This window comes from Harpia harpyja, chromosome 1, assembly GCF_026419915.1.
Source record: "Harpia harpyja isolate bHarHar1 chromosome 1, bHarHar1 primary haplotype, whole genome shotgun sequence".
NCBI classification, from domain to species: Eukaryota; Metazoa; Chordata; class Aves; order Accipitriformes; family Accipitridae; genus Harpia; species Harpia harpyja.
Genome location: NC_068940.1, coordinates 89189241 through 89211523, shown reverse-complemented (window position 1 = coordinate 89211523; position 22283 = coordinate 89189241). Strand labels below are relative to the sequence as shown.

Here is a 22283-nt window from a genome sequence, read left to right as displayed (position 1 = left end):
CCTGGGCACACCGCGCGGGGACAGCTCTGCTCCGGCCGTGGGCCGGGCCGGGCATCTGGGGCTCTCCCGGGGGCCGAGCCGTCGGGGCTGAGCCGCGGGTGCCACGGGAAAATCAGCACCTGCGGCGCCGGGCTGAGCCCCCCGCCCCAGCCCCGAGCCGACCCCCCCTCAGCCCCCGCCGGTAGCACTTGCAGCCCCCCGGCCCGGCCGGCCCCTACCGCCCCCTCCCCTCGCCCCCGGGCAGGTGCAGCCCAGCCGCCCCCCCGCCCCCCCCAGCAGCCGGGCACGCTGAGCTGGGGCTACCAGAGCGACTCTGCCACCAGTTGCACGATGGCTTTGCTCCCCTCTTCCCCCCCCCAGCGGCATCCCCACGGCGAGGGGTGCGGGGGCTGTTTCCCAGGCGCGGGCGGTGCGCGGTCCGCGGAAGGCTGGGGGCAGCCGGCAGAGCCCCAGCGCGCGGCCACGCACCCTCAGGGGCCAAGCCTGCCCGGCCCCCAGCCCGGTCCCCCCCTCCCCGGCACTTTTGGGAAGAGCTTTGTCCGGCTCCGGCTAGCGCGCCCATCCCCGTGGCGGCTGGGCCGGGGGTCCCAAGCAGCGGCGGGGGACACACACCCTTGCAAGGTTGATGTTTGGGGACTCGGGTCTTTCAGCTGGAAACCACAAGCAGAGCAGAGGCACTGAAAGGAGACCTCCTAGACATAGACAAAGACATCAGTTGGAAGCACTTCAGGAGAGGACGTCAAAAGGGGTGGAGAGAAGGGGAAAGTGTCCCCCCGCCCGTCCCCAGTGTCTCCCCCCCCCCCCGGCTGTATAAGAGCAGCCCGAGCCGGCGATGGGGCAGAGTGGGGCCGGCATCTCGGCGGAGGGTGCCGGCTGGGGCATGGTCCCGGCCCCGCAGGGTCCCGGGGCTCACCCCGCCGGCCCGGGGACCGGGCCGGGCGTTTACTGCAGGGCTTCTTTGGGATGCGGCGGGGCTCTCGGCAGCCGCTTCCCACAAATAACACTGCTCCACAAGGTACGATCCGGGTTTATTATTAACAAACACAGGAAGAGTCCACGTGCGGCAATAAATTATTTTCACAGGTTCTGGCATTATTGCCCCCCCCCAAAGGTGCTGGTGGAATAAACCTATTGCATATCTTAAAAAAATCAGGATAAATTATATAAATTATATATTCAAAACAAAGGTTTCTACCTCATTATCACTACTCCGTAATAAATAGATAAATAAAGTTGATTGCCCTTAGAGTGTGAATCTTAAATTACATTTACAATATAGGTCTCTACATACAGCATGTACAGGGCGGGCCGGGGGCCTCACGCCACGAAGTCGAAGGGGGGCTCGTTCTCGATGTCGTTGAGGGAGGGTTTGTTGTTCACCTTCCGCGGGTCCTCGGGGGTCCACACTTTGGCTGTCCGGATGATGTTTTGTTCCTTGAGTTGCTTTTCATCAGTCCACGAGAGCGAGTGACCGGCCAGAGGGGGGAGTCCGTAGTCGGGGTCGCTCGGGGAGGGAGATCCTGGGGGACAGGGGGGAGAAAGGCAGGGGGTTACTGCTGGGGCCGGCATTCCTGCGGAGCGCGGAGCCGGGCCGGGCCGGGCCGGGCCGCCACTTACTTGTGCCGCGGTGGCAGATGATGATTTTCTTGGGCTGGCTGGGGCTGTCGCTGCTGGCGTTGCGCAGCGGCAGGTCGGACTGCACCAGCTCGCTGAGGAAGTTGATGTAGCCGATGGCCAGGCGCAGCGTGTCCACCTTGGAGAGCCGCTTCTCGTAGGGCAGGGTGGGGATGTGCGAGCGCAGCCCCTCGAAGGCGTCGTTGATGGACTGCATCCGCCGCCGCTCCCGCACGTTGGCGGCCTGCCGGAGCTGCTGCAGCTCCGCCTCGGAGCGCACCCGCCGCCGCCGCTTGGCCGAGCCCAGCGCCTGGAGCCGCCCCCCGGGGGAGAGCAGCGCCGCGCCCGCCGCCCCGCAGCACTCGTAGGCGAAACCGGGCGAGGCGGGCGACGGCGGGAAGGTGGCGGCCGGCGCCGGGCAGCGGTAACCGCCCTCGGGGTCGCCGCCGTCGCGGTAGTACTCCTGCAGCTGCCGGCTGAGGAAGTCCACGTCCGGCTCCAGCAGCCCGTCGGCGGCCAGCGGGTCCCGCGGGGGCGCCTCGGGGAAGAAGTCCTCCTCGTCGAAGTAGGGGGGCGAGGAGAAGGAGTCCAGCCCCCCGGGGAAGTGCTCCAGCAGCACCGTCTCCATGCTGCACCCGGCCCCGGCGGGGACGGGACGGGACGGGATGGGGCGGGACGGGACGGGACGGGACGGGGCGGGGGGGCAGCCCCGCCGGGACGCGCCTGCCGCCGCTCCCGCCGGCCCGCTCGCCGAGCCGCCCCGGCGGCGGCGGGGCCCGGGCCCCCGCCCCTGCCCTGCCCTTCCCTGCCCTGCCCTCCCCGCCCCTGGGTGGCCGGGAGGCCGGGCCGCTGCCGCCGCTCTCCGGGGAGGAGGCCGGAGCCGGCTGGCGCGGCGGGCCGGCACGCGAGGAGTCTTATAACGACATCCCCGGGCGCGTGCCGCTGACCGCCGCCGCCAGCCAATCAGCGCGCCCGGGGGGGTGGGGGGGGTGGGCGGGTGGGGGGCCGCCCCCCCCCCGTCGGGGGGGACACGGCGGCGCTCCCGCCAGCCGAGGGGCGGCGCCGCGGCGGGGACCGGGAGGGGGGGGGGAAGCGGGCGGGCCCCGGCGGTGCCCCCCGCCCGGCCTCGCCCGGCCCCGCCGCGCAGGGATGGGCCCGGAGCCCCGCGGAGCCGCCCAGACCGGCGCTCGCCGCACGTCGGGGCGAGCAGCCCCGCTCCTCCCCGCCACCTCTCCCCAGGAGCCGCTGACCGGAACGCGAGCGTTGGCAGCGAGCGGCTTAGCCTCTCGCCGGACACCGGGGGGAGTCGCCCCCGCGGATATTCCCCCCCCCGCACTTTTCTTGCTCCCCCGGCCCGCCAGCTCCCGCCGCCGGCGGAGGCCCCGTCGGAGCGGGCATCGGGCGGATCGATGGCGCGGGGTTTCTCGCGGCGTTTGAATTGAAGACAATTCTATCGTAACATCGAAATAAATCACGTCAGCTCCTTGCGCCCGGCCGTGCATCGGTTCTGACCGCATCGGGCCCCGTTGCGTTTTTCCTTTTCCCACTCCCGTTGCCCTCTCATGAGGAGTTCGTCTGGCGGAGGCTCTGTTAATAATTCCCTAACTGACTCTCACTGATTACAGCCTTAAAAATTCTCACTGGGGTGAAATGGATTACCCGGCAGATTAGGGGAGGATTATCTCTGTCATTAGCGTTGCAATAGTTTGTCCGGCAGAGTCTGTCGAGGTTTATCGAAAGTGACTTTCTAGTGTGCCACCAGCACGGGCAGAGATCAAACCCCGAGTGGAAACGTACCCCGCTCTATCAGGAGAGCGAGACAGGGCCAGCTCCGGGAAAGTAATAAATGACTCGACTTCAAAGCCGCTGACAACGCCGTGATAACGGCGGGGAAACGCGTGACTCACGGGAGGGAACAAAGAGCTTTGCAAGAACCACTTCTTAGAAAGCCCTGCCTGCAGCCGGACCACGCGAAAAAACCGAGAAGGGAAGGAGGAAACCTTCGCGCGAAGCCAGGAACGCGCCCACGCGTGGCCGGGGGACCGCTGCCACCGCCCCGGGACGGGGAGACTGACGGAGTCTCCCTATCGAGGGGCGATGCGACGGCGAAGCGGCTCCCCGTTCACGTCCAGCCGGCGAGCGGGACCGGGGACCTCGGGGGGCGCGGGGGAGCTGGGACGAGGGGGCGAGGCGGGGGCCGCGGGCCCGGGGAGCGCTCGCCGGCCGGGGTGGACGGGCACCTCCAGCCGCGGCTCCCTGGGGCGGGCATCACCGCCCGGTACCCTCCGCTGCGCTGGGAGAGCCCGGCCCGGCTGCCCGCGGCCGGCCCCTCTCCATCTCCCCCCGCCTGTGGCTTGACAGCGTGCGCGGCCGGGAGCCCCGCGGGCCCTGCTGTGCTGCCCACTCCCCTCTGAGTGGGAGTGGGAACCCAGGCTGGGAGAGACCTGAGCAGGGTTGCAGTGCTACCTCCCGCTCATAGCCGGGGCAGCTGCGAGGCCGGACCGGGTTGCTCAGGGCTTGATCCGGTCTGCTCCTGAGAACCTCCACGGATGGAGCCTGCACAAGCTCCCAGGACAACCTGTGCCGCTGCTGCTGCTGCACCCTCCTCGGGGTTAAAGGGAGCGTTGCTCCGTTACGGATACGACGTTTGAACCTCTCCTGTTTCTCATGGTGGAAAAGGTTTCCCGTGTGTCCAGACTCCTGTTTCCATTCACGCTCGCTGTCCCTCAACCTCGCACCATGCCCCGCCGTAAGAGCCAGTGGATGCCCACCCCCGCAGGCGCTGGCAAGGTGCTGCGGGGTGCCCTCGACACCGCCTCTGCCCCCGGCTGAGCCAGCCCCGCTCCCGTAGCCTTTCCGCCCCGGGCAGCTGCTCCAGCGCCCACCGCCCCGTTGGCCCTTCGTCCCTCATGGGTCTGTTTCCTATACCGGCTGTCCCAAAACCGGCCGCAGCACTTAGATACTGTCTCACGAATGCCGAGTGCGGGGAACAATCCCTCCCCTCGGTCTCCTGAGCTGTGATCGTGTTCGTGCAGCCCAGAGATGCTGCTGGCGTCCTGTGCGGCCAGGGCACTCGGCTGGCTCCCGCCCAGCTCGCTGCCCACCAGCACTCCCAGCCCTTCCAGGGGCGGTCGGTGGGGACCGCTCCGGGAGGCACGGAGCGCGGCGGGCGGGAGGCCCCTCGGTGCCCAAAACCGTAGCTTGGCAGAGGCATCGCTCGCCCCCAGACCGCTCCTCCCGAGCAGCCCCGTCCCGCCGAGCCGAGGGACCCACCTGGGAGAGCAAAGGCAGCTTCGGCACGGCACGACAACCGCGGTGCTTCCCCTTCCCCGCCCCGGGCGGCCGCGCTGCCCCCTGACACCGCGAGCATCCCCCCTCCCTCCCTTTGCGCTCCCCAGCGCTGGGAGGGTAGATGCGTGGCGGCCCCACAGCAGCCGTGCGTGAGGCGGGGGTGGGAGGGCAGAGACCCGCCGTGCCCGGCCCCTGAGGCTGCCGGGGGGAGGTGGAGGGGCCAGGTAGCCCGGGGGAGCCCACGACCGTCCCCGCATCCCCACGGCCCCCAGGAGCCGCCAGCTCAGCCACAGCCGGTCCCACAGTCTTGCTACGCAGCCGAGGCGCCGTCCCCGCGCCCCTGTTCCGTGTCACCTGCCAGCAGCCCGGGCCCCCGTCCCGTGCAGACCCCGGGGGACAGGAGCCCTGCCCGCGGCCCCTCTTGTCACCGCTGGCTCAGCGGGGGCACACCTGGACGCGTGTCCGGTCCTCCCCCACGGCTGCCCCGCGCACCGCGGCCGGGCGGACCGGGCACGCCGGTCCATGCCTGCGGCTGGAGAATCTCGTCTTCCGAAAGCCGACGAGCCAGCTCCTTGCATCCCTGCCTGGCACGGCCTCACCCGGGATGAGTGCAGCCGGGGAATGAACGTTACGGGTGAAGGCATCATACACAGAAGCACAAGTATAAATCCAGCACATATCGTACATGAAATCCTCTCGGATCCATGTCACTCCTACACCGAAACACCCGGAAAAATAAGAAAGCAAAACCCTAAATCCTAACAACGCCGAGGTGATTTCGGGGGAATTTCCTGGCCACGGAGCTGGCTGTTCCCTTTCCTGCATGCCCAAGGAGTCATCACCCATGAGATGGCTGGAGCCGGGGAGTTCAAAGCCGATGAGCAAACCACTTCGAGTGGCCCCTGTCACCACCGCATCCACTCCACACACACACACACTCCTACGCTGACCCACGGCCCGCCTCGCAGCATTTCCCCTACAGACAAGATGGTCAGACAGACCAAGTGCCGCCAGATCCAGAGTGGGATCAACCCCCCAAAACAGGCTCTTTTTCCCCAAAGCCTCTGCCAACAGCCTTCTCCCAGCGCAGCTTTTTGACGCCGGTCTGTCCCTGTCCCTGAGCGCGAGACAGGCACTAGGGCGTCTCTCCTTAACGTGGTGGTGAAGCATCTTCCCGCCGGCCAACTCTGAAGGCTTTAGGGGGTGATGAGGAAGGAGAAACAGGATCTCTGCTGTTGATCTAAGGACAATACGTGCCCAGAGAGGCTGGGGGAGCCCAGCCCATTCACCATGCCCAGAGTCTTTCCACCTTCCCCAGGGCCGGCGGTGCCCGTTTTGCTCCGGCGCACGTTGGTACCGCACAGCCGGGGTGAGCCCTACAGCGCTGGGCAGTCAATGTCACACTGTGGAGGTGGCACGACACCAGCGGGCCACAAAACTCGGGCAGGTGGTCTGGGAAGCCAGACTGTGCGGTCTGTCCGTCCCTGCGAGGCAGCTCTGTCAGGACCGACGGGCATTGCGCGGCGCCGTTGGGGCAGTGGGTCTCCCGCGGCCGCCCGGCAGCTCCCGATAATGGGAGCGCGCTGCTGGGGAAAGCAGAAGGATGTTTTGGGAATCCACTGTTTCCAAACTGTCGGGGACTCGGACCCTGCCTTGAAACCGTTCAGACCCAGCAGAGCTTTGGAAAGTTCGCGAGCAGCACCCAGGGGAGGTAAGCGATGCGTGGGGCTGGTCTCGTACGGCCCTTCTCCCCCTCGCCGGGCACGGCCGGCGCTCTACGTGTGCGCTGGGGTGCGAAGGCAATGAAACATCGCTCTCGCCGGCGCTCTGTGCCCGGTGCGACGCCCGGCTCAGGGGCAGAAGTGGTTCCCTCACTGTGCCGAGCTCAGCCCTCGCCCCTGCGGCAATGACGGCTTTAAAGGCGAACGATTCTAGTTTGTACATCTGCCTTTGAGAAATGAGTATGACCGTCCCCGAAGGAACCGCCTGAGGCGCGGGAAGACTCCTCTCCGGTTGCCTAAGACGTTACGAAAAGGAAACTTGAGAAAAACAGGAGCCCGTACCAGCACAGCACGGGCCACGGCAACGCACCTGGGCCAGCACCGCCTGTGTCGCAAACGCCCTTCTTTCAATATTTGTCCTGCCTGGGTGTCTCATCCGGCCCCCTCTTGCCTGCCGGGAGGGATAGCGGCGTGCTTACGGGAACGACGCCTCCAGCAAAGAAAATGTATGACCAGCGCCTGACACTTCGTTATTTCAATTGCCCGAGGGCAGGAACCAATGGGGGGACAACGAGACGGACCCCAAGGGGCACACCGCCTTCCGTCCAGAGTCAGTGACCACAAGACAGGTCCAGCTGGCAGCCACCTTCACGGGGACCAGGAGTCGCTAAACGTCCAGAGATGGGGCGGGACGTGGGGCCAGGGCAGGGCTGCGTGCGGGGTCTGGCCCACCGGCCCCCACTCTCGACCATCCGTGGGCCCACGCAATGCCCCCCGCCGGGGGACTAAGCGGAGGGCGTGCACCCTGCGCGGAGAGGACCCGAGGCACTCGGGCTTGCCAGGTCCTCCGCCCTGCCTCTGCCGGGGTGCTCGGTGCTGTACACACCCCGGCCCGAGGAGACCGAGCCTTCTGCGAGGGATGGGGCCCGACCCTGGCTCGGGAAAGCGGTAAAGACCTCCGTGGGCGAGGGGCACCGCGGCACAGCTGGGAATCCACAGCGGCTCTGCTTCTGTAGGGCAAGAATAGCTGCCGGCCCGCCGGCGCCCATCCCTTCCCGGTGATAGGTTTCATCTCGGGGTCCCTCGGGGCCGGAGCGGGGCCGGGCAGCAGGAGCAGTCCCTTGCCCCGGCGGGGCTGCAAAGCGCGCACGACACCCGGCGATGCTCTGCACGGAGCGCGGTAGAATACCAGTCCCGGCTCGATGACCGCCCCGGCGCCCGCGGCGCTGAGCACAGCGAGACGTGCCCGAGGGATCGGGCCCTGGCGGGCTTCGCACCTCCCAGGGGTCTGCCCCGACTCCCACAAACACCGTTTTTATCCGCGCCTGGCTGTCTTAGCGGCGGGCCGGGTGGCGAGTGGCTCCCTCTAGGCACCCGCGCAGGAACAAGGGACTGGGAGCTGCTCCCCAGCCCCTCCGCCGGGACATGAGCCCCGCGGTGAGAAGCAGCAGCGCTCGTTCTCCTTGCCTCTCCACGTCCGCGGAGCCCCCGGGGATGCTGCGTGGGGACCGCGGCTCTGCACTGGTCCCTAATGGGAAGAGGCAGCCAGGGCCCCCCCCACTGCCCCCAAGCTCCCCCGCCGCCGCCCTCAACGCCCCCCATCTGTACATGCCCCAGCTTCTACTTTCTGCTATGTTTTACCCTGAACAGTTAGGAGACGGAAAACGGATAAAAGATGGATAAGTGAGCAGCAGTGAGGTCCAAAGTGGAGAGGAGCCACAGGTGATGGGGGTGAGGCCCACACCCCCCATGCTGCCTTTCAGTCCAGAGTCTTCTGATGTAGCTCCAAACTCATGTACTCCAGAACAACGAAACCTGTTAGTTAAAGCTAAGGTAAAACCCCAGGTCCCCTAAAGTCCCCAGGTCTGTTGGGTTTCCCATCCAGGCCTAAAATCCAGCCCCTACTCTTATGTGACCTGCATATTTTTCCTAACTCCTATTGCTGATCCAATGCCACAAAACCACAGGCATGAAAGACAAGCTGGGAGAGTTCCCCCTTCCTCCATGCAGACACTACCCAATATTCTTCTCAAATCTTCACCTCCACCCTGTCAGTGTTTGGTTAAACAAGAGGTCTCATAATGCCAGAGCGGGGCAAATACCAAGTATGGCCATTTTTTTCCTCAAGATTATAAAACTCACCAGCTCACCTATTGGGATGCCTTGGTGTGCTGCACTCTTTCAGAGATGCAACATTTCATGCAGAAAGGAATCAGGAGGCTTTTGAAAGATGGGAGCGGAATTGGCCCAATATTTATGCAAACAGTATTTTACCAGGAAAGGATTAAAAAACCCCAAACCCTATTGCAATTCCTGACCTGAAATGGCACTTTATTTAATTGAAAAATATAGCATCTTCTCAGGTCTTTTTACCCTCGAAAGCATAATTTAAACCAAGCTTTGCTCAGTGCAACCTTGGCGGATTGTGTGTTTCCTGGTAATAAACTCTCCCGCTCTGAAGGCGAGGGGAGGAGACCCGCAGGCCTCGCTGGGGGCGTCAGGGTGTCCCACCGCACGCCTGACACCGGGCAGGTCGGCGCGCTGCCAGACACCGGAGGACGAAAACCGCTTTGCAGAGACGTCTGCGGGAGCTCTTTTGCTTCCCGCGGGCCAGCAAAGGCCCACCAGCCCTCACCGCCTGCGCGCTGTGCCCCACAGCACCCCCCCGGCCACGCAGCCCCAGCAGCCCCGGAGGCAGGTGCCCGGGACCGGCGGGCGGCTCCCCCGGAGCAGGGACTGGCCCGGGGACCGGCGGGTGCGCAGGGAGCGGAGCCGGCCGCCGCCGCCGCCCGGCCGCGGCGAGCCCACCCCTTCCCCCGCCGCCGCCTGAGGTCCATAAATAAGGCGGGGAGAAGCGCTCCCCCCTCGGTGCCGCTACCGGGGAGAGCGCGGCGCGGCGGGGCGGCGGCCCCACAAAGGCGGCGGGGCGGCCCCGGGCCCTCGCACGCCCGGCGGAGGAGGAGGCACCTGCAGCCGGGGTCGGCCCGGCTGCGCGCCCTCCCCTCCGAGCTGGTACCTGGGCGCTGGGCTGGTAATGCACCGTAAAGAGCCTCCTTTCAGGCTCTTTCAAGCCGAGATCGCGGAGGTCACCGTGTCTACAAACCCCCCTCTGTCGGCCGCTCGGGCCGGGGTGCCAGCGCGGCAAGCTGGAGAGCAGGCACAGCCCATGGGAATCCCAACACTTGTGCCGGCGGCTCCCCCGGCCCGCCCTTCTCCCCCCCCTCCCCCGGCCCGAGGAGCCGCTGAATGTAACAAATGAGCTGCAATCGATCTGCGGGCACGGGGGAAAATCAAATTATATGGTGCGGCTGGGCGGCCGCGGCCGGCGAAAGGTGCGGGCGGGCTGCCGGCTTCCCTGCGCCGCAGCGCTCTCCGCGGAGCGGAGGGGCTGCCGGCCCCAGCCCCGCTCCCACCCAGCTCAGGCCCGCTCGGCTTCGCCTCCTGCTCCGTGGAGGGGCCTGAACGGCGCCGGCCGTGCCGAGGCGGCAGGTCGCCGGCTGCGAGGGGCTCGCCCCGGGTCCCGCTAAAGGCGGCTCCGCCGGCCGGTGCCTCCCCACCCGGAGGCGCCCCGCGGCCTCCCGGTCTCGCTGCCGGCCTGCGCGCAGGTTGCGCGGCGTGCGGAGGCGCGACCCGCTACGGCAAAGCGCCGGGGGGGGACGGGACGGGACACGACTCCAATGAGGTCGTGCATTAGAGGTCTTTCCTCCCCTTCTGGTGCCGCTCTCAGCTCTCCTCCCCGAGCTCCTCTCCCGGGCCCGGGGCTGGCAAAGGGAAGCGGCCGCGACCCAGCATCGGTGCCGCCGGGCCTGTCCCGCACCTGCGGAGCCCGGGGCTCACCGCCCGGGGGACGCACCGCCCCGGCGAGAGGACCGTCGGGCACCCGCCAGCCTGGACGGGCAGCACCTGCCGAATCCGCGGGTGGTGAGCAGAGGGGGTTCAGACAGCGAACTCGTACCTGAGCCCTTTGCTCGCCCCCCAGACGTGCATGTGGGGACGGCCCCGCTTGGGAAAAACCCCGCGCAAGGCCGGCGGTTGTCTGCGGGTCCATGGGAATCTGGCCACTTGTGCCGGCCGCAGCCGGGAGGGGGCTGTGCTTCCTTTACAAAAAGAGACACAATTAAGCAAAATGCTCAATGAACATTATAAATGATGTGCAATCGCCTCGCAGATTGCCTAGCAAATCAAATTATATGGTTGCTCACGGATGATTTCCATGTGCTTTAAAACGCAAACAGGTACTTTCTGATTTGGGGGGGGGGGGTGGTTGTGTTTGTTGGTGGTTTTTCTTCCTAAACAAAAAAAAAAAAAAAGCGCAGCGCTTTAAACATTGCGGAGCAATGCCACACGCTGAAAGGAGGCTGTGTGAATATTCACGTTCTCCTTTGTTCGCCCCTGAATTTCACAATAGCCCGGGGAGGGCACGTCCACTGCACTCTTGTAAATTTACCAATCCTTGACTAAAACCGCCAGGCACCTGCTTGGCAAAGCACAAAGCTGCCTACGTTTCCACCAACAATTTACTGTTTCATCAGCTTCTAAATTGGCCCGACAATAGAAGGGCTCAAAGCTAATATCATTTAAATCAACGGAGATGGCCGAGTTCAAGGCTCCGCCGGCTGCGGAGGCGGCAGGGCCGCGGCTGCCGCCCGACTTCTCCTGCGGCAGCGGTTCAGGTGCGAGCGCGGCGGGCCGTGCCCTGCCTGCGAGGCCAGCCGGGGCTGCCCTGCCGGGCCCGGGGAGGCCAGAGGAGAAGGCAGCCACGGTGCGGGATGCCGGGCGGGTGCTGCTTTTGCCGGACGGGGAGGGCGCAGTGGCTCATTCAGGGCACCGCAGCGGAATGAAACGGCAACAAACCCAACGGCCCCCCCCCCGCAGGGAACAGGCTCCTAAACGGGCTGTGACCGCCGAGAAGGCGCTGGGAGCAGGGGCTGGCTCCCCCGGGCTGCCCGCATCTCCCGGCGGCATCCCGCGGGGGCAGCCGCGGCGAGCCCTGCCCAGCGCCGCCCGCCCGCCGCGGCACCGGCCGCGGGCTGTCCCTCCCCGCTCCCCCGCGGGGGGGGTTGTACGCAAGGCCGCTGGAGGAAAGCAGCATGTAAAGAGCACGTTTGATAAGGAGTCCCTTATTTTCCAATACACAAAACCACTCATGGGGAGGGGGAATGGTTCCTTGAGACCGGATTCTGACAACACTCTGCTCTGAGCCAGAGGATCGCTCATTTGAAAAATTATACAAGACCGTCACCATAACTGCAGAAGGGTTAGCTGAAACAAAGCAAAGCAGGTGACTGTTGATGAGATGCTAGCCACACGCCGTACAGTTTTAGAAAGGATACCAAGGCTCCCTAACAGCAGATGGCAGGAGGCACTGTGACTTGGCTTTAATTTTTTTATTCCTGACAACTTCCAACAACCAAGAGTCCTATCCCAATGGGCAACAGGGCACTTTTTCATTCCGGTAGACAACAGTGTTACATCGTCTCCTCCATAAACATATCCAGCTCTAGATTAAATAGAAATAAGGTTTTCCAGTCACTGTTCCTTTTTGTGGGTTAGAGACTCCTGTTTTCTAACCTTCTCCCTTGATTTTTTCCTCCCCGGTTTATGCCCATTTGCTCCTCTGTGAGTGTGGGTTCCCATGAATGATCTCAATCTCCACAGGATTTTCCCTTAGGTTTATTATATACAGTCGCCACATTCCCTCCCAGCTCTCATTTTGCCAGGGCAAGCAAACCAAGCTCAGGATTAGACTCCCTGCTTTTTTATCACCCAAATCGCCTTTCCCTGCCCTTTTCTCCATATGATTTAATCTGCTGGGACAACTAGAACTGTAACTGTACACAGTCATCTGGGAGAGTCCTCACAGCTCCTTGGAGAATGCTGTCAGCATTCGCCTTTCTGCCAGAACCACTCACTTTGTACTGCAAGGGTTGTATTTACCCTTTTCATGGCCATGTTCCTTCAGCGGCTCATGACCACTTTGTCATCAACTAGTGCCCCAAGGTCTTTTTCCTCCTCTCTGTGGCGAGGACTACTGAGACCACAGCCATAGCACACGTTCTTACTGTACGTCCCAAATGAGTGACCCCTTAACACTGGATTTCATTCCTTCTTTGCCACTCTGGTACTCACAGTCCTAGGCTTCCTCCTGATGATTTTTCAAGCCTCCTCTATGCTGGGATGCCCTTCCTGCTCTGTGACTTTGTCAGGTGTTATTAGCAGAGTCCTTCTTTTGTTCTAAAACTGTTCATGAAAATCTTCTGTTGAGTCCACAAGAGCAAAGAGATGACTGTCCTGGGCCATGGCATAGGTCCATCCAGTTCCTTTACCCACCTGTGCCAGTGGCAAGAGGTCAGGGACTTCGTTTTGCCAGAGATTGTTTCTGTGTGTCTAAGAGCTCTTGATACATTTTTTTCTCTCTCTCTTTCGCTAATTTGTCTAATGGCTTTTAGAACTCCAGCAGCAAGTTGTTTTATTAAAATTATTAGATAATATTTAGTAGAGCTGAGTTTTAAATGAACAATTCCTGTCTTGGGAAGAGGTGCAAGACTTAGAGATGCAGGTAAAACCAGAGGCTTAAAAGCACCTTAGGGGTCCATGTTCCTCAAAAACTTCTCCTCAGCTACCATCTAACCCCACAAGTGTCTTTCCCAAGGAGACATCCTACATCGTTGGTGCTTTGATGAATAGTCTTGGCTGTAATATGACATGAAAACTACCTTGATGATTTTTAACTAGGACCTGCTGTGGTGGTTCAGTTCCAGGAAAGGATTCCCCTCAACCCCCACTTCTAAGTGCAGTTAGGTTTTTCTCCAGCTCAGGGTTAGACATCTTACATTTGTTGGCTCCTTGCTGAGCCTGCTGGCTCACTCTTGCATTCTTTGTTCATCACCCGCCTCCCACCATACCAGGAGCCTTGGGGCTGGGTGCCCAGCACCTACAATTTAGGCATTGCAAAACCACATCTCTGCATCCATTTAGCCCTGAGGCTTTTATCTTTCTGGCAAATTATTAACCAAGTCAGGGACATGAAAAACATCTACACAAGGAGATGCTGCATTTTCTTTGGAAGTTGTCCACACCTGAAAAGTACTGTTTTACCTAGCCTGGTAGCTCTTCTACACTCACCTTACAGTAGGCATGGGAAAAACATTGTTCATTCCACTCTATGAGAACCTTTCTCACAACGAGGATTGTTTTCCTGTCTCCTCTCAATGACCTCTTCCTGAGACTAAGCAAATCCATATCCCTTCAAGTGTGTGCTTTTGAAACACCTTAACAGTTTTTGCTGTTTGCTGCTAATTTCTCTGTAGCTTTTCTTCAAGCGTAGTGTCCAAAACCAGACACTGTACTTAGGCTAAGCCTCACCAGTGCCAAGTAGAGCAGAATAATTACTTCAGTGTTTTACCCAAAACACTGCTGCTAATACATCCGCAAATGACATTTGTTTTTCTGCATAGGTTTTATCCCACTTTACCTATTGCATGGTTCACAACAGCCAGTCGATCCATTCCTGCACTATTGCTGCCTTGTCGGTTATTCCTCATTTCACAAACCACACATTTGATCTGTCTTTTGTCCCAAGACTGCATTTTGTATTTGTCTTTATTACAGTGCAGTTTATTGATTTCAGGCAAGCTCTCCAATCTGTGAAGATCAATGTGAGTCCTGATCCTGCTCTCCAAAGTAACCTCTCCCAGCCTCTCCCAGCCAGTGCTCTCAGGAGTTGAATTAAGTACTCTCTTTTCCAGTAGCCTATTCATTGTGGAAAACATCGGGGCCACAACAGGCGCCTGCAGGACCCCACTTGGCATGTCCAGCTTTGACAGTGAACCGTGGATGAGTGCTTTGGTATGATTCAAACAGTATGTGCTCATTCTAATCCCAATTTCATTTAGATCTCATTACACGGTTTTGTTTGTAAGAAGAGTAAGGCTTTCGACACTAACAAAGTCAACATATATCACATCTATCTCTTTATACACTTGGCTAGTTAGTCCTTCAAATAAGGACACTGAATTAATTTGAAGTGATATGTTCTTGATTAATCCATGTTGATATGTTCTACTGCCTTCTTATCACTTATGTGCTTACAAATTGATTAATAATTGACTCTCATTATCATGGTTACACTGATGGATTTATACTTCCCAGGATCCTCTTCTTTGCTCTTTTTGGGCTTGTAAACATGTCTCTGGCATCAATGTCCTCAAGCAAGTCACTCAGGGTGTGAGTGATCATTGCCTCAAACTTCAGCCGGTCAAAAGCTGGACACTAATTAGGAGAGGCATTCAGTTCCTTACACACAGGACTATGACGCACATGGTCTAGTATCCTGTTAAGTACTATATAGTATCCAAGACATTTCCTGCGGCTCGCAGATATGACACAGGACCCCCAGGAGACCTGCACCATTCTGGAAACTCAGCTGGAGCTTCCATGCAAGCTATCCATGTGGGATACCTGAGAGCATCTAGAATGGGATAGGGCATCTATATCTATGTTAAAGTAATTGCACCCCTAAGCATAACGTGTTCATTAATAGTCAAGGGGAAAAGATGCATGTAACAAACCACCCTCAGGAGAGAACTTTTCTAAGATGGAGTGCGCTGGCCTTTGAAGATGCCACTCCCATTTCATTGGCAATAGAAGGAACCAAAAAAATTTAGCTTCAAGTTACAGGACTAGTATTTAGGCAGCTACATGTTTTTCAAGGCATTCTGACATTTAAATGATTCAAATGCCTAGCAAGAGTTTTGAAGTACCTGAGTGCCTCACTCCCCAAGGCCCACGCTTATTCTGGCTGATTTTTAACACTACCGAAAACACCCGATATAGGAAGCTGATTACTCCAAAGCCTCCTGAAATCTGGAGTGCCCTCTTTACGTGCTTATAGCTCTCTAACAACTACCAAGAGAATCTGCACTGATTAAACCTTAGCCTGGGTGGTTTTCTTGATTGAGAGGAATCCAGGGGTTTATAACTCAGCCCTATCTATTAAGTGCAAAAACCAGCCTTTCACTCACTCTCAGGCGTTGTGAGGATAACCACATGAAAGTTTGCAGGGCACTCTGATCTGTGGTAACAGAGCCACATGCACCCAAGGCAGAAGGTTTTGATGCACCATGTACTACAGATTGCAGTACTGGAAATTCACCTGAGCTGCCTACAACCCCGAGCTATGTTAAGACCTTCCTCCAGACCTACAGACAGGACACAGATGGCAGGACGCATCCAACGCAACAACAAATGCAGTAAATTAAGAAAACATCAAAGATCATACCAGATGACAATTGCTTCTTTTTTGTTACTGAAACGTTCAAGACCTCTTCTGGACATAGCAAGTCCCAAAGGTACATGCGCACTGTAAATCCACTGCATGCATACACTCATGGTCATCTGATGTACAAGAACTTTATGATCAATTTTAGCTGAACGAATGAATGACATATAGTACCAGTGAGGAAGGGGTAGCTGGAGAAAGCAGTTTCTCCCTCATCTGTGCCTTTATTTGCAAGCTGTCAGAAATTTGTAGGAATAATTCCACTGCCAGTAGCTTACAGGCTGTTTGATTTAATCCATGCCTCCATCAGCTTCCCCATCAACAGAGCCGACAAGGAGTTATCATATAATAGTTCAAGTCCAAATGAGCTGCTGCAGTTTCCCACCCCAGCATGAGGACTGAACCCGAATTACCCTAGGCCACCTGTCCCTGCTCACCACTGCAATGTACAGTAGAGGGATTTAGCCCTTATTTGTAATCTTTTGTCTGCAGCTTTGTTGTTTGGGTGGGGCTGCACCTGTTCGTGGCGAGTGGGAATCCCTTAATTACGGCTGTGGGGCTGGGCAGCGAGAGCTGGCCCTGCGCACTGGCATACAAAGGCTTAGGGGAATGCGTGTGAATTCAGTGCCCTCTTTATGCCATGCCAACATTCATTGCAAATCCTCTGCAGGTCTTCATGGCTCAACTCCTGCATTCCCAGGGCTTCTGCCTGGTATTTCACACGCCAGATTGTCCTTTCTTTAGAGGGCAGAGATGCTGCCTCCCTATATTTTGGATTCTTGGGGTCTGCAATTGTTTAGGAATAGCAGTTGAAGGACAATAATACATTTTAAGGTATACTTTTGGCTACAGCATCACCAGTTCTTTCCCGTTATCAAATGCAAATTGAGTTTACTTGGTGAGCATACCCCCATTGCTTTGAAGTGTAATGTTAGTAATGACAGCTTGAGCCATAAAGACACCCAGGTTATACACTCTACTGAATGCTCAGAGATGATGCGACCCCAATCTCTTCCCTCACTAAACCCAGTTACCTGCTGAAGCCCCTGTCCATGCCACCTCACTTCAGTGAGTGCCTCATCCCCTCCCTCCCCTGCCCTAGACTCCCCTCTGCCCTTGACACCTAATCTCCTGGCGCCTGGAGCTGCCATCTCCTTTTGCTCCCTCTTCTCTCTCCGTACCCAAGCTTTGCCTCTCTTCATTTCAAGTCAAACGTTACTGTCTCCCACCAAAATGCCAGCAGAGAAGACACAGATAGCACTGCCGGCTTCCACCTTTGAACTCCAGAGGACAATGTCACAGAGACCTCTCAAGACTACAAATAAATTTGTGCCTAGACCTTGCACTCCCGTCCTGAAGTGTGACCTGTTCATAAGGAAACTATGGTGCACCTCGCTGCCAAAATCGACCAAACTTCTGTTGAGCGTGAACAGAGACATCCCCCAAACTAACAATAGTTTATTCCACCTTTTTCCAGGCCAGCTCCTGCCAGTTTTGGTGATTGCTGACGAGAAAAGCCGGCCAGGCGGCAGTCGCCGTGCGCACCCGGCCCCGGGGCTCTGCCGCCATCTTGTGACGCCGCGCGGAACGGCGCTGACAGGGAACGGACCTGTGATGGCGCTCCCGCCGCCCGCCCAGGCCCGGGCGGGGGGTTGGCGGCTTGACGGGCACGAAGGTCCCTGTTCGGGGCTCGGGGCTCGGGGCCTTCGTGCCCGCCAAGCCGCCAACCCCCCCCCCCGGGGCTGGGAGAGCAGCAGCCGGGCCGCTTGGTGAGCCCCCATCCGTGCTGACCCTCGGTGGTGCGACCTGCTGTGGCCACCCCTTGCCTTTCCACAGCGTGGCACACCAAAACGGGTTAAAAAAACCCCAGGCTTGCCAAGGCACAGCAATGCCTGAAACGTTGCGATATGACTAAAACAGGCCTGAAAATGGTTGACATTTGCTGTCTTGCTAATTGTTGCTAATAACGGCACTTCCCATTTGCTGTGCTACTGCCTCAGTGGCTTGTAGGTTTCTGGCTGCCGACCAGGCTGGTGGATGTTCTTCAGCGCACGTTGATTCAGTGTGAAGACTGGAGCTGGTACCAGGTAATGAACGCCGAGTCCCGCCATGAACGGCTCCTGTGAAGAGGCCAAAAAGGGGCCTTAGCTGGTGCCCCCTTCATCTCGTTGCTGCAGAGCACAGCACCCGTACACTCCTCTCCTCCCCTTGCTCCTTGGCAGCGTGCAGATGAGGACCCGACATCCATACCTTCTTTGACCCTGATGTAATAGCCGTGAGGATAACCAGGGTTGAGAGCCAGCTGTTGTTGCGTTTATATGACAAATGAGAGGTTCAGATGTAAGATTGATAGCAATTAGATTGCCACCTGCTATCGCTTTAATCTGTATCCCAGATTTTTAATTGTTAAAAGAAGAGGCTGTTGGCACATGAATACATAAGGACTATCTTAAAAGGCACAATGCGTTAGGATTGCATCCCAGTCATCACAAATAGGGCTGCCCATTTTTCAGTTTTAGCCTCTACTCTGAATTTTGGTCTCATTTTTGAGCAGTCTTGTCCTGAGCTTTCTAGGACTTCTGTACTCTATACTTCCATCCATGATTTTATTTATTTATTTTAGTAAATGTGGATGATTTCATTTCAGGCTTGGCTAGCTCTTTCCACTTTGGCTTCCTGACAGCCTTCTGCTGTCAAGTGGCCTGCATTCATTCGCATTGTGTCTGATTTTCAGCAGGTCCCTATCTGAGGCCTGTTCCTCCTGGCTATTACCCAGGTGAGCAGTCCTACTGCAGTCAGAGTGATAATTGCTGTCAGTAATTGGTACTTCCACAGGTTTGTAGGGTCAGGGCTTGCTTCTTACCCCCTTTTGGATAGTGCTAATCTGCTTTCAAGTCACACTTCATCAGAAAAAGAGAACACCAGGAATTTTGAATGGTTTGCTATCAGGTTCCACAAAGGGATATGCTTGGAGGAAACATGTTGGTTTTGTTCGAGACACACACAGAACAGACTACGATTTGCATAAGGAGCTACTGAGAGAGGGGAACTGAATGAGAGGTCAAGGGAAGGGTTTTCATTGACTTCAAAGAGTATTGGATCAGATCCATGCGGAGCATCTGCAACTTCCTTTGATGCACTGGCAAACTGGAGATAACAAGCCTCTCTTCTCCATACATGCCCTACCTAGGGCATTATGTGGAGAAAGACTCTGAGACTGGCAATGGCAGAAGCCAGTCTTAGAAGAGAAAGGTCCATATAATCTATTTGGGAGAAGCTGTTTTTTCTAGATGATCTAAGGTTGCAGCAAGTTGAAAGCAAACATACCCTAGAGGTCACTGCAGAGCAGCCATTTGAGCCGCTCTGTGTTTTAAGGGAAAATTGCCAAAATATTCTGGAATATTAAAGTAGATTTTTTTAAAAAATGTATTTTGAGGTGACTCTAAGTAGTCATTGTCCATCCTTCTCCAATACCACCCAACCATATGCCATACCTCCACAGAGCAGGATCCCAAAACTGTACCCCATTGCCTTTCTCAGACAGAATGTCACCTGCTTCATGCTACACCCTCCAACTCATATTCCCACCTACTCCCTATACTACACCTCACCCTGTGAGGTCTTATTGCTGTGGAGCAGCCCAACCTCATCATCCGGTCTGCATCACATCTCCCCTGCACCCACAAGCTGCCCCCCACCTTGGTCCCAACCAATAGTCTTGTTTGTCCTTCTCCAGCCAGAAGAACGGTTCTGATAGCAGATAGGTCCCTGCAGCCACTGCTGTGGCTGCCACAGACTGGGAAGTCATCACAAGCACAGCTGAACACCTCTGATCAGCTGTAGTTATCTGTGGAGAGGTGCTTAATGGACTTAGCATGGGCAGAGTGGAGGAGTTTTACTGTGTCTCTTTGGAGCAATTCATCTGCTATCTCCTTTTTAGGCAATGTTTTTTTAATTGGAAATTTCTGCCTATTCTTGAGGCAGGTGTAGAGCAAGAAAGTGAAATCTTGCAGAAAAGAAGATAAATTGGCACAGGGGTAATAGCAATAAGAATAGCAACAGGACCAAAATAATAAGCCATCATAAGCATTTCTACAGCTCTTTTCATCTGTACATGTCAAACAATTTGCAAGAGCTAAACAAATTAAGCCTCTCAGCAGTGCCCGTACGTCAGAAATACGCAGTTTCTTTCACCTATTGCTTAACTGCTGTCATCCCTGAATTAGGACAGAGAAGCTGTTCATTGCTCAAGGCAATGATGGCTTGCAATTTAGGGTGTGAGAGGCTAACTCAAACTGTAAGACAAGGCTGCATTTAGAGTCTAGAGCTGGCCAGGCCACTGCCTTACAAAAAGAGCCATGGATCTTTAACATGAAGTGGTCAGGCCCTCAGTTTGACGTCTCAGCTGATAAAACAGGAAAGGTGAAAGCAGGGGCAGAACAAATCTTTTAACAGCTGGCTATAGGAGAAGACAAATTTGTAAACTGAAAGAGGGACAAAGGGAAAACATTTACCCCCTGCTTTTAATAGAGATTCATTCATAAAAGTAAAGTGAAGGCAACAAGGTCATAGAAAGTTACATGTGATCCGGTTTTGGAAAATGCCCTTCTTACAGACCAAGCCCAGAGGCAGAGGCTATTTGGGCTATTGCCAAGGAGAAGTGTGATGGAGGCCCTTTTTTCCTTCTCTGGGGGCCTAAGGAAACTCCAGCTAGACATATTGTACATGACAAGGTTTAATGACCTTTGTTCATAATGGACCCAAGCGTGAATACCCAAGTGCATTCAGGAGAGGCCCAGGACTAGGAGGTAATGTAAAGCTTGAAATAGGGAGGGAACATTTTCTGGATTGGAAATAGGGTCATTTCTGGGGCAGTGAATGTGTGAGGGTTCATTTTGCACCTGGTATTCTGATTAACAGTGCGGTCAATCTCCTGAACTTCCCAAGCATGAACACCTGCTTCTAGCTCTGCTCAGATCCTAGCCCTTCACAAGGCTTTCTCCTTCAGTAATCCAAGAAAATGCATAGGCATCTCATGGCTTTGTCAGAACTGGCCCCAAGAGACTGTCACACCAGGGAGGACTGATCTCAGCTCCCCCATTCCTGAGAGCTCACAGTCAGCTCTTTAGCTGCTATCCTCTACATGCTTTCAGTCCACCAGCTGTGTCCTCATCCTTCAGTGCTGACTCCTTCTGAAAAGAAAAATACAAAGTCTCATTGTGTCTCTGACTCCAGCACCTTCCTCTGTGTTGCCTTTGCCTCTTTCCTAACAGTTGTGCAAAACACTTTGCTGTCCTTTCCTGTTCCTTCCTCCTATCATAAAATGTCTGGATCCATCTTCTGATCTTCCAAAAATGACACCTGAGCAAAGATGACCTGGCTGTGGTCCACGTTTCTACATCCCATACATCAGTAATGTGGCAGGGCAGCACAGTCTTTGTTTCCAGAACTAAGCAGGCTACTCAAGCATCCCTGATGACTTTATTTTCTTTTTCCTGATTTCTGTGGTAGCTCCTCTGTCCCTGACAAGTTTTTCTAGAAGTCACTTTGTAAATGCTGGCAAACTGTGTGCGTGAAGGAGGTGAGCTGGGTGAGCACAGCTGATACGTGGTCTGCCAGCCTCCACAGAGCCTGCAGGCCAGATCCCCATAGTCACTTCCAGCATGTGCAGGTAGCTGCTGACTCAGATGTGGGTGCAGGACTGCATGTTTGATCATCTCTCTGGCACCAAGGGAAGCAGGCTGAGTGTATGGAACTAGGAGGGTTCAGGCAAAAGGTGAGGGTGGGTGCAGTCAAGAAAGCCAGAGCCCGGGGGGTATTACAAAGGGATTCTGAGGAGCAGAGAGGAAGGATACCACAGAGCAAAGGAGGAAAAAAAAAAAAAAAAAAACCCAACAAAAGAGAAGACAGTAAAAGGGAGTGCAATAATGGGCATGCATTTCTCTTTCTTCTGCCCCATGGCAAGCTGCCAATCCCTTCCACACACATCCCTCAGTGCTACTAAAACCAGTCCCCATGGACACACCTGCCTTGAGACAAATTCTTTTAGTCTTGAAAAAATCTGGGCACTTCTTCAATAAAGAGCTTTGCTTTTAAACTACTTTGCCTTTGTGAATTTTGGCAGCGGCTCACACTTGGAGAGCTTTTGAGAACCCTTTCTGTAACCAGATTTCCCTGCCCTGCCCCAGGGGACTGTGGGCAAGTCACTTTCCACAGCTGTCCCTCAGCTTCCTATTCTGTGACATGTGGCTCACCACTGCCTCAAAGGGCTGGGGCTAGGCATCATTTATGTGTAGAGAGCTGTGAAATCCATGAGGTTGATGGGTTGCTGAGCATTACACGACATGCTGTGAGGGGAGTGTTACCGCAGCTCATCC

General features: G+C 56.8%; 1 protein-coding gene across 1 annotated transcript; it reads right to left on the bottom strand.

The window, feature by feature from the left end:
- Nucleotides 1-1236: 1236 nt before the first annotated feature.
- On the bottom strand, nt 1237-2242 carry PTF1A (pancreas associated transcription factor 1a). The gene is made up of 2 exons (XM_052789706.1): nt 1618-2242; nt 1237-1520 (listed from the first exon to the last, which is right to left on the bottom strand). Exons 1-2 carry the CDS (start codon nt 2240-2242, stop codon nt 1318-1320), a joined length of 828 nt encoding a protein of 275 aa, XP_052645666.1. The 3' UTR covers nt 1237-1317.
- Between the last annotated feature and the right edge of the window lie 20041 nt (nt 2243-22283).

Coding starts and splice junctions, on each gene's coding strand:
- PTF1A (XM_052789706.1), bottom strand. CDS start 2,242: ATGGAGACGGTGCTGCTGGAGCACTTCCCCGGGGGGCTGGACTCCTTC. Junction 1,521..1,617: donor CATCTGCCACCGCGGCACAA/GTAAGTGGCGGC, acceptor CCTGTCCCCCAG/GATCTCCCTCCCCGAGCGAC.